Source organism: Poecilia mexicana, unplaced genomic scaffold (assembly GCF_051168715.1).
Source record: "Poecilia mexicana isolate PSO_F unplaced genomic scaffold, ASM5116871v1 scaffold_12, whole genome shotgun sequence".
Taxonomy (NCBI): domain Eukaryota; kingdom Metazoa; phylum Chordata; class Actinopteri; order Cyprinodontiformes; family Poeciliidae; genus Poecilia; species Poecilia mexicana.
The window spans coordinates 5,337,899-5,351,825 of NW_028263381.1; the positions used below are offsets into that span (position 1 = coordinate 5,337,899).

The 13,927-nt window shown below is 39.1% G+C and overlaps 2 protein-coding genes, 1 long non-coding RNA gene and 1 other non-coding gene across 7 annotated transcripts in view; 2 read left to right on the forward strand and 2 right to left on the reverse strand.

Moving 5' to 3' along the window:
- erbin (erbb2 interacting protein) overlaps positions 1 to 8,728 on the reverse strand; it is a 61,001-nt gene extending 52,273 nt beyond the window's left edge. For 3 of the 4 annotated variants that reach the window (XM_088010801.1, XM_088010803.1, XM_088010800.1), the window contains exon 1: positions 7,956 to 8,727. The gene's annotated coding sequence lies outside the window, so the exon portion shown is untranslated. Of the gene's footprint in view, positions 1 to 7,955 lie in introns of all 4 variants that reach the window. The other variant, XM_088010804.1, reaches the window with a different exon arrangement.
- LOC148155953 (uncharacterized) lies at positions 8,403 to 9,161 on the forward strand. Its single transcript, XR_015764827.1, has 2 exons — positions 8,403 to 8,512; positions 8,767 to 9,161. It is a non-coding gene; the product is annotated as an uncharacterized LOC148155953 (long non-coding RNA).
- Positions 9,162 to 9,220: 59 nt separating this feature from the next.
- nln (neurolysin (metallopeptidase M3 family)) overlaps positions 9,221 to 13,927 on the reverse strand; it is a 28,254-nt gene continuing 23,547 nt past the window's right edge. Inside the window, exons 8-13 of the mRNA XM_014969888.2 lie at positions 11,465 to 11,831; positions 11,131 to 11,332; positions 10,842 to 11,028; positions 10,626 to 10,754; positions 9,543 to 9,679; positions 9,221 to 9,460 (exon numbers count right to left, since the gene is read on the reverse strand). Coding sequence (XP_014825374.2) covers positions 9,317 to 9,460; positions 9,543 to 9,679; positions 10,626 to 10,754; positions 10,842 to 11,028; positions 11,131 to 11,332; positions 11,465 to 11,831 — 1,166 coding nt within the window. The 3' untranslated portion in view covers positions 9,221 to 9,316. The remainder of the gene's footprint in view (positions 9,461 to 9,542; positions 9,680 to 10,625; positions 10,755 to 10,841; positions 11,029 to 11,130; positions 11,333 to 11,464; positions 11,832 to 13,927) is intronic.
- LOC148155954 (U2 spliceosomal RNA) lies at positions 13,536 to 13,726 on the forward strand. The gene has a single exon (XR_015764959.1). It is a non-coding gene; the product is annotated as a U2 spliceosomal RNA (small nuclear RNA).

Here is a 13,927-nt window from a genome sequence, read left to right on the forward strand (position 1 = left end):
CTCTGTCCTCGAGGAACAACAGAGCTGCACAACAGAAGGGAGGGAGGGACTGGACGAAGCGGCAGCAGAAAGAGAGAGAACGGCATGAAGGAGGAAACATTTCTGACTTATTCATAGAGGCTCCCGATCGGCTCCAAACACATTGGACTGCACTCACACTCATTAGTTTCTGCCCCACTTCCTCCGGGGTGCCTTTATCCTCATCACATCTATTTGGGATACCGAGTCTCGACAAAGAAAACTTCCATCCATCACACACACAGAGGAATAAAGAGAGAGAAGCTCCCATTTCAAGCTGAAGGGGGCTGACAGGAGAGGTGGTGGGGGTGTTGGGTGTAATGGCTCTGGATTTTCTTTCTCCTCTTTTATTCCCTTTGATTCAGCACCACTGCAATCCATGAAACTGAAAGTGGCTGGGAGAAGGAAATCACCTGAAAGACCGGAGCGGAAGCACGGCAAACGGGGGCAGAAATTTACTTTGTGTTGACATGCGTCACTTGGGATGGAAATGCTAATGTGTATATAAGCTCTCAATTGCCCAATAGGTATTTCCATTTTACTTTCAAGCACAAATAATCACCTTAGTACTGTTATTTTTTTAAAAATTCATATCACTTTTTTTTCATCAGGAATGATGTTTCAGAAGCTACAACGTTAGCTTCTCTTGCTAGGCAACCAGCTAAATGTTTAGTCCTTTATGATGTGGTCCGTTGACAATTGTGTTTTTAATAGATTTTACTAAAGATCCAGTTAATTGTTTACTTACGATTAATTTGAATTGCCAACCAACTTTGAGCATTGTAAAATTTAATCCCAAGATGAAGATCTTTGAGGAGATCAGAGCGACAAATGAAAGGCAAGAAGCTGCAACGGCCGATACTCTCTGTCACTGTGAATGTTATTCAAGTGACAATAAAAATAATCATTTAAAAAAATAATAAATCGCAGTCATGCATGCGATTGTTTAAAAACTTGTCACCAAATACTTGCATAAGCCTCTAGAGCAGGGCTGGGCAATCCTGGTCCTCGAGGGCCGGTGTCCTGCAACTCTTAGATGTCTCCCTGGTCCAACACGCTTGAATCCAACAGCTGAATCACCTCCTCAGTGTAGTCAAGTTCTCCAGACTTCTGCTAATGACCTCATTATTTGACTCAGGTGTGTTGAAGTAGAGACGCATCTAAAAGTTGCAGGAGACCGGCCCTCGAGGCCTGGAGTAGCCCACCCCTGCTCTAGAGGTTGCAGCCGACAAAAAATCACACAAAATATGAACCACAAGTATTGGTGGATGGATTTTGTCAGATTTGGTTAGTTTAAAAAGAAAAAAAAACATGATTGATTTATTTTGATAAATCTACATCACAAAATTAACACATGCACATAAATTCAGACAGTCTGTTATAAAAGCGCAATACCGTATAAAACGTTGCAATTTGCAGCACCATAAATCCCCTATTGACAAGCGAGCGGTGAGTTTTTATTACAAACAAGATACAGTGACTAATGTTTACACTACCAGCAGCAATAATGTTTTAGCTGGGCCTGCAGTCATTCTGAGAAAACTGTCTGCTTGATGAGACAAAGTACAAAACCTAACCTGTGGTAACCCAATAACTCCAGTTTGAATTGCATTTTTACAGGAATGAAACGATTAATCGGATTAATCGATTATTGAAATAGTCGTCAACTAAGTTGGTAATCGATTGTTAACTGGAGAATCAAAAAAGGTCATGTGTAGGGAAAAACAAAAAAACTTATTCAGGGTTTAAATTAAGCCAAAACTGTACAAACTGTACATTTTGCAATTAAGATAAAACACCTTTGTCTGCAACATGTTTTCGGAAAAAAATTCCTCAAGTCCTATAGTTTTAGCTTCACCCCGTTCAGATTTACTGAAGAAATGTTGCGGGTTGCATTTTAGGCAAAACTATTTTTTAAAGGAACTGAATTGTTTGTTTATGTGCATCTTTTAATGTATTTAATGCTGTGCAAAAAAGCTTAAGCAGTTAAGCGAAAAATCTGTAGAATGTGGGTTTTTTTTAGTCAGATTGTTAGAATAATTGATAGATTAATCTAAAAATAAAATAATCATTACTTGCAGAGCTATCTTTTTGTATAAAGTGAGAAATGCATTTGTTTTAGGCAGTATCTGACCACACTGACAAAGTAATCTACCATCATCGATTTGATTTGCAGTACTATAAACGGCAAATGCAACATTACATAAATGCAATATTTGACTAAAAACTCCTAATTGTACGAAAGCAGCCCGTAAACACCACCGCGCAAATTTACTGTGTGAAAATATTCCGACAGGAATGTCCAGTGGATGTTACAACAGATTTCTTCTCGCTGCGTTTACTTCCAAGAACCTCTCTTCCCCCCATGTGGTAAACAAAAACCCTTTCAAAATCCTTCCATTACGCAAGTGAGAACGCAAGTTCCTCTAAAAATGTCATATCATTCCACAGGCGGATCGAGACCATATTTCCACCCGTATGTTTAGTGTGTGTGGTCAGTCGGAAATATTTCTTTTTGTAGGTTGTTTTAACCATTAAACACCTAGCATGACAGAAGCATGGCTTGGTTTTTTTTTTTATCAACAGGGCTGCTGATGAGACTCGACGAGGTGCAGACAGATGCTCTGCTAAGTGGGTCACATACACAGAGTAATCATTGGGGGGAGGATGGAGACTGAATGCACAGATGTTTCAACCCAATATGTCAGATGTATGTAAATCTACATATTTACACTGATTACAAGTCAAGTCGCACGCCCACTGAGAATGTCATGGACCAAATATCCATCATATTTAACAGCATTTACATACAAGCATCAATGTGTGTTATAATTTTAACTTTTTTTCATAACATAAATCACAAATCCTTCAGGCGTCACATCAGCCGAGGCTCTCTGATGTTTATGTGGAATAATTAAAGGGGATTATAAATATTTCTTGATGGGATTTACTTACAAGAGCAAAACAGGACAAGAAAACACCGTGTATCATAATTTAGGTCAGTCCGGTTGAAAATTAGCTTCAATTGGAAAACTGCTCTGAAAGGAGAGGCTCCAACAGGCTTCAGTTACTGTATCAATTCGTCTTAATCCTTGGTATGCAACCACCGCACCAACATTTGGCGCCTAATCCGAAGTAATCAGCGACAAATCCTTGGGAACAATTAGCTTCACAGGAGGATACAAAATATGCGGATGACAGTCATTCGCCATTCTGGTTTTCTCTTGGCCGAACCAGTCACGCCAGTTTGAGTGAAAGATCGGAAATGGTCGTCACCGAGTTACAGAGATTTGAGTCATGGGCAAAGATCAAGATAAGTTGAGAAAAAAAAATACAACCAGGATATGTATGAAGTTAAATACAGAAAATAATCCCTACAAAAGTCAGTGAATTAAAAACAGGAAGTGACAGAAACAACTTTTTTTTTTTTTATCCCTGCTGTAGTTAAATGAGAACAAATGTGAGAGACTGGAAGGAACTAGTCTACATCTGCTGTGAAAACATAACCACATGGTTGGGGTAAAAAAAAAGTTTTTCTTCATTTAAGGACTGTGGCAACAACTTTGATATAGAGTATTTGTGAAAAAGGGTTTCAGTTTACATATTCAAGGTATTGCTTAGATGATAGCTGAACTATGGCCTCCAAAGCGAGTTGAAAAAGGCGCTTATCCCCAACTCTGCCTGGATTTCTGACCAAACAGCCAATTAAAGAGGCGCGGCAAAAGCAAAGGAGGGGGATTAGCAGCTAGAACTGATGGTGTCATCCAGGATATTTTAGAGTGGAATATCCTCTCTGCTGCCGCAATGTCAATTTGTTAGCAAGTCATGACAATCATGAGACGTATAGCAACAGTCTTCAGTAAGAATCCTCTTCACGTATGTTGTGAGACTGACTGCTACTGGAGATTGTTCCTGCCCACAGCATCTTTAAGGATGCTAGGGATGATATGAGTTTGGACAACATAATAATTTCCCCTTTGGGATAAATAAAGTATTTTTAATTGAATTCATAAAAAATTTTTAAACGTACTTGACATGTATTATATGTTGGTCCATAACCTAAAACTTCATACATTAAAGTTTGTGGTTGTAAGGTGACAAATTGTAATTTTTTTTTTGAAGAGTTAGAAATACTTGTGCAAATCACTGCATGTGTCAAATAAATGCATGTTTCTTTATAACATTAGATCAAGAGTGAAAGCAAATCTCATGTCAATTTTTTACCAAAACAGCAACAAAGCATGAAGGTTTTTCTAACCTCAGGTACAACTTTCTGTTTTTTTATGTGTGTCAGCCCGCCACAACATTCTATCACCAGCCAAAAATCAACAAAGTCAAGTGTGAATTTAGTCACTTTTTTCTTGGAAAAGCTCATTTCTCATTTTGTTTACATGTGAAATTGACTTGCTGGAGAGGAAATGAGAACTCAAGCAGTCACCTGCATGTGGGCATCTTTAAGAAGAAGTAAAAGACCTTCCCTCTTTGGGATAAAATGTCCCTGGACAAACATCCAGAGCCGCAGCGACGGCAAAGAAAAGCATAAAACACAATGTTACCGGCTCAAAAGCAACACCCAACAGCAACACAAAGTCCAGAAATCCGAACCGGACTCCGATTTCCCACTGCTTTACCGTTTCAGGATCAGCGAGAACTGCAGCAATAAAGATGGTAAAGCTGCCATTCAGCAGGCTTTTAAAACAATAGAACCGCCAAGTAGAAGCAGGGAAGAGTTAGGAAGAGCCTTTAAAACTAAAAGCGCTCAAACGCAGCTGACATTATTAGTTCAGGCTTTTAAATCTCCATCTTTGAAGAATGGGAAAGCCATCTTTGGAGAAATAATGAGGCAAGACATGAAAATGAGATCAACTGTAGTCTTGGCAGATGTTTGCCTTCTTAAACCATCAGAGGAGCTTAATACAAGTCCAAGTGAACGCTTGTTACACGGTATGAACATTTTTTTTTATACTATAAATCATCTGATGGGTTGAAAAGTGAGAAGAGAGTGTGTAAAGTTGAATCTGGTGAAAGCAGTAGATTACCATCAACTATGAATATCTGCTGTATGATCTGCATGAGATAAGTGGAAGGGATATTTGTTAACAGTGCTGGTAAAAATAAATTAAAAAATAAAGTATCTTTTAGAGCAGCACCATTATCTCGCACTGAAAAAATGCGAACATAATGCTGCATGTTAGGAAATGACAATGTTTGACAAACCCTGCTGCTAATACTTTGCACAACCTCACGTTGGCAATTGGACAAAACTCAGTCTAACATTTTTTTCGGGGGAAGTAAAAGAGATGGATCTCTGGACAAACTCTCTACCCAATTCGGCTGTTTGTGTTGAATAATTACATTTCTGAAGGAGCCAATAATGACCCATTTTCCGTCTGCTTTCAGAGTTCACCGGGTTTTTATTTCATATCAAATCTGTTTCTCCTCAAACACTTCATGATTCATTTGACTGGGAGGACAAAAACAAATAAATAAAAAAAACTTCCACAGAACTCATTAGGCCTGTCACATAAACTGACCCAGTAATTATTGTGATAAACGATAATATTGTTCTTTTTGAGACCATTTTAAGTAACATATCAATAATAGCGCAACAATGGGAAGTTTGCCAACTCTCAAAGACTACCAAACTTTTATTAAGTAAAGAACGTTTAGCACTAGAACTGGAAGACATTTTTAATATCCAAAATAAAAACACAACCAACGATAATAAATGAAAATATAAATAAAAAAAACCCACACACAACTGAAACTCTATAAATAAAATGGATGTAAAATGTTAATCATCAAATGGAAGTTGCAGATCTCATTTTAATTGCTCATGCGATTCATTTTTTAGCACTTATTAAAGTTCCTTCATTTTTTTCAAACAACCAAACAAAAACCATGTAAATAGTGTGTAATGGTTGTTATGGGACTTTGCCATAGATTTATTTTATTATTTTTATTTACATTTTTCTACTGTTCAGTAAGACAAAGAAAGGCTTCCATTTCATTCGTGTCACATTCAAAATGTCATGAAATATTAATTAAAAATTCTTAGAAACACCTAAAAAAACAAAAGGTGATGCACAAAAAGCTTCAGGTTTGAATCTTGTACTCTTTCTTTGGCACAACCCGTTTGTACCAGAGGTCGATTTCTACCCGTTGTTAGATTACAGGCAGAAACGACAACGAGGAGAAGCTGATAGCTCTGTTTACATTCGAGCTGGGAAGGCCTCTGAAGCCTCATCAGATACAGCATCTGTTTACAACATGACAACACAGCCGTCAAATTAGGAGCGAGGGTCTAAAGGCAGCCAAATCCTGTTTTTTTTTTTTTTTTTTTTTTTCCCTGAGACAATCCCCTGATTTGAATGCAGACAGCGTTGCTATCTTGTCACACAACAACACTCTCCCCTTTGACAACCACCACTTTTGTCTGTCAGCACAGTCAGCTCTCGTGCGTTTTGGTAAATGAAATCATCCCAGCAGACAGAACAGAAACGTGGGTGATTCACAACACAGCCGGTCTAGATCCGATCTAGAGGTTAGTTGCTCTCACTTGGCGAGGTGGCGGGGGAACAACACAGGACACAGACTTATAAAACCGGACCAAACGGTTTAGCTCAGAACCTCACAGTGAGAATAAAAACGCCTATAGATGGGCCGTATAGCTGCGCTAATCCCAATCTGTGTAAACAAATGACAATGCTGCTGCTGCAGCTATTAGTTTAATGACTGTTAGAGGGGATGACAGCTTCATATATTTAAAAAGGTATGGCAGAGGAGCTATAGAAACAGGCTATGTTGTAAATATACATATGCTCCCAAATGGCCGATTACGCCACCGGATCCATTCCATTTTCATGAAAATACCCAAATATTTAGTTTTTTAAATTGGGAATTTTTGGAATCTTGGTTCCCCAGTTTTCACCAGATTCTTTTTTTTTTTTTTTACATTTTTACATTTAGTACCATTGGAGGGGAAAAACTTTGTTATGAGGTGCAACACTGCAACCACTTTTATTTTTGGTTCTCAACAGATCAAAATGGAGTAATCACTGACCCAAATGTGCAAAAATGTTAGCATGGGGCCCCACACATAGAAGCAACAACTTATCATAATACTTCTACACACTACACCATGTCCACTTGTTCAGGCTGGTGGTGGATCTGTCATGCTGTGGGTCTGCTTCTCTCTCTAAAACACTGCTAGGGTGTGGGATATCAGCCAATTTTAAATAAGAAAACTGAAAACGAACCATCACTCTATGATACAAGTTAAAACTTATGTACAAAAAATTTAATAAATCACTGATATTTTGCTACTACAATAAACAAATGCCTTTTACAGATCGGTGGTCTGTGCTGTGAAGATTGCTCAGTTCAGATTATAGGTAGAAACAATGACAAGAGGCAGTTGATTACATCAGAGATAGAAAGACCACTCAACAGATATAACTGTTAACAACAATAGTAATAAAATAACACAGCCATCACATTATGAGTTTTAGTTCACTTTTTCTTGCCTGATTTAAATATGGACAGAAGCGCCACCGTTTAATAAAGTGCACCGTTTCTTTTAGTTTATTGATCAATACCTAAATTACCATTTAAAGACTATTGTCTTTGCTGGGCAGTGAAACTTTAGGATCTCTAGAGAGCAGTCATGCTGATGATGATATTAAATTGTAGCGATAATTAATAATACAGTCCTAAGCCTGCCGTTCTTTTTCCATCAGAAACATGCTCACGTTCATTTAAAAAAAATGCATACCAACAATATCAAAATATTTTAAAACAGACTAGGGAAAAATTAGGTTGAATTAATACAGAAGACTGAGGTCGGACAGTATCAGAATGGCACTCAGAACGCTACAGTGAAGCTAGCGATAATGCTAGCATGGGGCCCCATAACTTGCGCAAACAAAGACACTTACCTCAATTTACGTCGAGCCTTCCCGTCATTTATCGGTGTCCGTGTTGTGGGAAAAGGTGCCAGTATCCGAAAAAATGTTTTCGAGAATTAAGTAGCGGCAAGCTGGGCAGCTTTCAGTTACGAGTTTGCCACGGGTTAGCAGCTAGCTAGTGGTGCCCACTTAAAGAGCAACTTGAAGCTGGCCCACTGCGCACATTTCTTCTTAATCAGCCGTCCTCGAGTTCTTCAGCTGTTTTCGCACTTTTAAGTGTTTTCCTCCCCCAATGGCTCTCAGACTGGTTAAAGACAAAGACCACGGCGAAACCACCCGCGACTGGAGCGAATTAAAGACGCGGAACATCAAAAAAAATCCAAGATGTCCACGACAATCAGTAAGGAAATACAAAAGGTAAAAAAATGCGTACGACCTCCGGGCTGAGCGAAACGTTTTCCTCTAAAGCGTGCCGCACCCAGATGTTTTCGCTCATAATTTCCTTGTGTTTAATCATTGGCCATAGTCGCGGCTGTAAGGCAGTCGCTCGGAGCTACATGGAGGCTGGTAGGAATCCAGATGATGAGGTGAGTTTCGTCTCCGCGACCTTTACGTGTAGGAGACGGCTGTCCGCCAGAAGTCGCTTTTCCAGCTTCAGCCAAAGCCGCTTCGATGATGCTTTCACTGTCTCACCCAGAGTGTGTGTTTGTGATGATCCCCATGTTCCGCCCTAATGTATCCTTCCTTGCTCAATACGGATCCACCTTGACCAAATAAAGCAAGTGTGTGTGCATCCCGCTGTAAATGATGTTTTAAATCCCGTTTCCCAAATATACAATAGGTGTTTGCACCATTATGTGACGAGACTTCGGACACCGGTAGTGTGCTGGGGCCCCCTGCTGGAAATCCCATATATCGTCTTTAATAAACATGAACTTATGCGTGGATACTGCAGTTCTCTCTAAACAGATTTTGGTCTCTTTCTAATGCTGTCAACATTGGTTATATGCAAAAATGTAGAGGTTAAGGATGTTTATGCATTTCTTGTTCCATAGAGTTATTTTATGTTTTTTATTCTTGTATTTATATGTGACTTAGTGTCAACCTGCAATGGGACGAGATATGGAAATTAGCCTCTGGGCTATAATGTCATGTATTTACATGTAAATGGTCATTAAAATGTACTGCCCCATTTTGAAAAAATAAAATAAATTTGAACCTCTGAAACACACTAAACTGCCTCATCAGTCTTGATCTTTAAAGTTTGTCTTTCAGTCATATTTCTTACACTGAAGCACATTTTTATTTTTTAATATTAAAGAAGACATTTTCATATTGAAATGGTCTCAAATGTCTTTTATGTTCATTTTACATTTTAAAATTGTTTCTACTTATGATGTTTTCGTATCAGTCAGTCCTTTGCACTGAAAGAAAGCATCCTGGCATGGCTCACGTCCAAGGAAGCTTTTCAGCATGTCCATCCCGTCCACCGCGCCTCCAGCTTCTAGTATCACCTTCCTGTACTCTTTCCCGACCTGACAAGACACGCGTGAAGACGTTTTACACAATACAAGATCGAGTGCAAATCAGATTTAAGAAGCAAGCTAACCAACTAACCTTTGGGTTCATAATGCCTTCCTTTTTAAAACGACTGAAAAAAATGTCCATTGAGTAGACTTCGCTCCACAGATAGCTGTAGTACTGACCATCGTAACCTCCAGCCAAGTGGCTGAAACTGGCTGTCATATTGGTTCCTGCAGAAATCACACACATATTTATTGACGTATTTGACAAAAAGAACGATGCAAAATAGTTTCACAAGAGCTGGCTAGTCATGCAGAGGAGTACTGGGATGAAAGTGATGGAGCATTGTCCTGCACAAGCATCAGTCTTTTTCCAAAGACCCAGACTTCTTTTTGTCTTGTAATAGCTAGCAGAAGGTTTGAGAGTTGATTTTGAGTCAATATTCAATCTGAACTGGCTCATCGTTAGTAATACCAACTCATACCTCCACCTAGCTGGTGTCTGATTCAAAAAGGAGCTTTGTGCCCATTATTGATCCACCCACCATTTGGTTCGTCAAGAGTCACTCTCATTTCATAAAACCTCTAGATAATTCTTAGCCCAGTCTAGATGCTTCAGTTTATGTTTTGTTCAGTGGTGGTCAAGTTTCAGCCTTCCTTATGTTGTCCATGTCTCTTAGCTCTGAACATCTTATACTTGTTGGTATTCCGGGAACATTGCAGTTATAGGACATGGCAGAGCTGAAAGATGATGGGTCACTGACAGCTTCACACTTAATTCTTCTCAAATCTTTGGTAGTTAATTTATGTCTTTTTCTCTCAACAAGTTTCTTGCAGAGCTATCCAGGGTGTACTCCGCCTCTTGCCCATTGACCGGTGGAGATAGGTACTAGCACCTCTCACAACCCTTCTAGGGATAAACCTGTTTGATAATGCATGGATGGATGAAGTTTCTTGCAACCCTGTTGACTATTTCCTAAAAAAGCTTGATGTTTCTCTGATCACTTCCCAATATCTTAGCAATTTTAAGAGTGCTGCATACCCCTGAGAGACTTTTGATAATTTTTACTTCTCAGAGTCAAGTTAAGCATGGCTGAACAAGATACGTCTACAGTAGTCAGTGTTCTCTCTAGTGCTATGCAACTTTAACAATCTAGCTGTTGTTAGTAGAACTGACCAGGTGTAGCAGGAACACCAAGGATGTCCTGGCAGTGCTGTGCAAACACCTCAGCTGTATCTGCACTTGGACAGGAGTGAAGGGACTGGTCCACTTTACTGAGGACAACCTGCCGCAGGTTCATCAGACCTAAAAACAACAACATCAAATTGAGAGAGGTTCTAAGCATGCGCCTTACAGAGAGTTGTAGGTTTCAGAGAATTCGGAGCGTCTGACCCGTGTTTGCTACTCTGGACGCAATCAGTTTGTCGAGCAAATCATCCGGGACCGGAGTCCCATCCTTGTAGTGGCTTGACATCCTTCTTAGTGGCTCCTTCTCCCAAACCCAGTTCTCCAGCATCTGGGACGGCACTTCCACAAAGTCTGTTTCCACCTGAGTACCGGTGAATTCTGAAAACGTGGTCTGTGTCAAACAAGTGCAGAGGTTCATCCTCTATTGCTGGAATAAAACTAAACCATACATAGAATGCAACAATGCTGAAACTGCAAATTGAGGAATTTACACCTTGGAGCAGAGCTCATGCATTACATGGCCAAACTCATGAAAATATGTCTCCACTTCATGGTGTTGGAGGAGGGAGGGCCAGCCTTTTCTCGGCTTTGTAAAGTTAGCCACCATAGCAGCCACCGGAAGCCTGCGTTTTCCATCAGGTCCTCTGCATCCTGGCAGGAGGCCAAAGCAAGCAGCGTGGCCATACTTCCCTTCCCTAAAGAACATTCAAGTCAGCTTTTACAAAACTAGAATCAGAAGCTCAAAAATTTGGAGTATGCTATGACAGAACTTTAGAGCATAAGGATAATTCAGCGTTTTTAGAAGTTGATGTTGACACCATCTTTACCTTGGGTGCAAGTCCAGGTAGAACTGTCCAATCTCCTCTCCCGTCTCAGAGTCGTGGGCTGAATAAAGCTTGACATCTTCATGCCAAACATGAGCGCCATTGACCTCTTCAAAGGTGAGGCCCAGCAGCTCCTGGTAGATACCAAACAGCCCTCCTGTTACCACCTCCAGGGGGAAATACTCAATCAGTTTGTCTTTGTTTACAGCAAACTTGCACTGCTCCACTTGGTTCATGTAGTAAGGCAAGTCCCAGGCATTGATCTGCCCATCGAACTGGAAGCCCTTCATCAAGCACTCCCTCTTCTTCAGTGCAAGGATGTACTTTCTTTCCTTGATTCCAATGGGTTTTAGTCTGTCGTAGAATGCATCTGCAAAAGGTGGAAAGGTGAAAAGGTTTAGCAGACTAACATCAGTGTGTGTGTGATAAATTTTCAGGACTCCAAGCAGTCAATTTGACAGCCTCCCCATGGTGTTTTGTGATCTTTTTTTTTGTACCATACAAGTTTCTTGTGCATCAAAAAAAAAAAAAACAAAAACAAACAAACAAACAAACAAAAAAAACATATACTGTATGGCGGCCCCTACAGTTAAATGCAGAGAACAATCGTTAGAGATCACGGATTCACTGTGGAATTTGGGGATATATATACGTAATGAAGTGAAGGAGTTATTGTGCTAATACTGACTAGCTTAAATATTTAAGCATCTCACCTTCTACACTGTAACTTCAAAAAATAATGGGGAGCAAATTTTTTTCACCACATCCACTGATAAGTTACAAATTATGATATTCCGGTAAAAAAAGACTAACGAAAATATATGTAAAGTTAACAAGCTTCCACAAGAATTGTCTATCAAATGCAAGTAACTGATGTTTCCTGAGAACCAGATATCCATCTGTCCCTTATTTTCAATGTTCTTTTCTTTTTTCCTTTTTTTTACAAATAAAAAAATCAGCAGAATTACACTTTTAGAGTTTTATTACAATATTTAATATATAACTTTTTTTCTTTTAATTTTAACTGCCTTTGAAACTGTCGCCCTAAAAGACGGCACATGATGCATCAACCGTGATGCCCAAAATTCCACTTCTTTTCATAAATTTCTAAGTTTTTAAAAACATTTTATTTGTATGTGTGCATCTGAAGGCCTGACTGTGCCCCTAAACAATAAATTTAAAAAATGGCAAGAATATTGTTGGGTTAAACTACTCATTGTTTTATCATTTTATTTGAGTGTTTTATCTACATGTGTTCAGTTACCTAACTGACTCTGACCAGTTATCTATAATGTAATTTCCTACTCACGGGGTCCATCTGTTTTGTTATCTCAGCATTGTTCTACTGAAAAAGGTCATCATAATAAAAGCCAGTTCCCAAGCAGAGGAGAGTAGAGCTCACCAATCGTTGATCCTGAGTGGATTAGAGGTTGTGGATCTCTCTCTCCCTTTGCAAAGGAAGTCATAAACCCTCATTGGTTTTGTGTCTGGTTCTTTACAGGTTTTGTGCGAATCATAAAAACCCCAACAAATATTCTCTTGTATCATTTTATGTGTAAACTAACTTAAGAAAACTCAATGTTTAGTTTGTGCTGAACATGCTCTAACTCTCCACTAGAGATCGCTGTAAGCACATTATATAGAGCCAAAAACTGTGAAAGGCTTCATTAACTTCAACCATACAGATGTATTCAATGTATTCAAAAGTAAATCCAATGGCTTGAACAGCAAACATTGTGTATAACAGCTATGCTAATATTTAAACGTCTGTGTAAGGTGATTGCTTTTCTTTAAACGTTTTTCAACCTCCAGGCTTTCTATTGGCTATCAGCATGACATGTTTCTGTCATGTGACCAGAAACAAAGCAAATCGGTTTCTTTTTCACGCAAGCTTTTAGTTTGATTTGGCTCATTCATCTTAATTTCCCACTGTAAAACAACATCAGTGATTTACAATCAACAATTTCTATTTACACTATTTGTTTTGTGTGAGTGATAAAATGTTAAAGTTTGTGAACCGTGAATCAGAATGTGGTGGACCCGATTTATATAGTTTCCTCACCAGTTATGTGGTATCGCTTCTCGGCCTTTTGGCTAAGATCAAGTGTAGTATCTGTTCTTATCAGTTTAATATCTGATACGTCCCCTACCCGGGGACCATATATTAAATTGATTTTTGGAGCAGGGAGATGGAATAGGGGCTTGCTCCGTCCACTCCACGCATCAACCTGGTATTGCAGTACTTCCAGGAATGGTGCACCCCACTAATGTGTAAAATGAAAATAATACACTCAAGCTGTCTACAGGCTTAACTGAATCCCATGAAGTTTTGAATTTAAAAATGGCAACTTGTTTTGCTGCGAGCCAATTTTAAGACAGGTTGACAATGAAATGCTGTGGACATGTAATATATCCTAAATGAAAACATAATAGAGAAATTAAATACATTTAACTTCACAGTAAAAA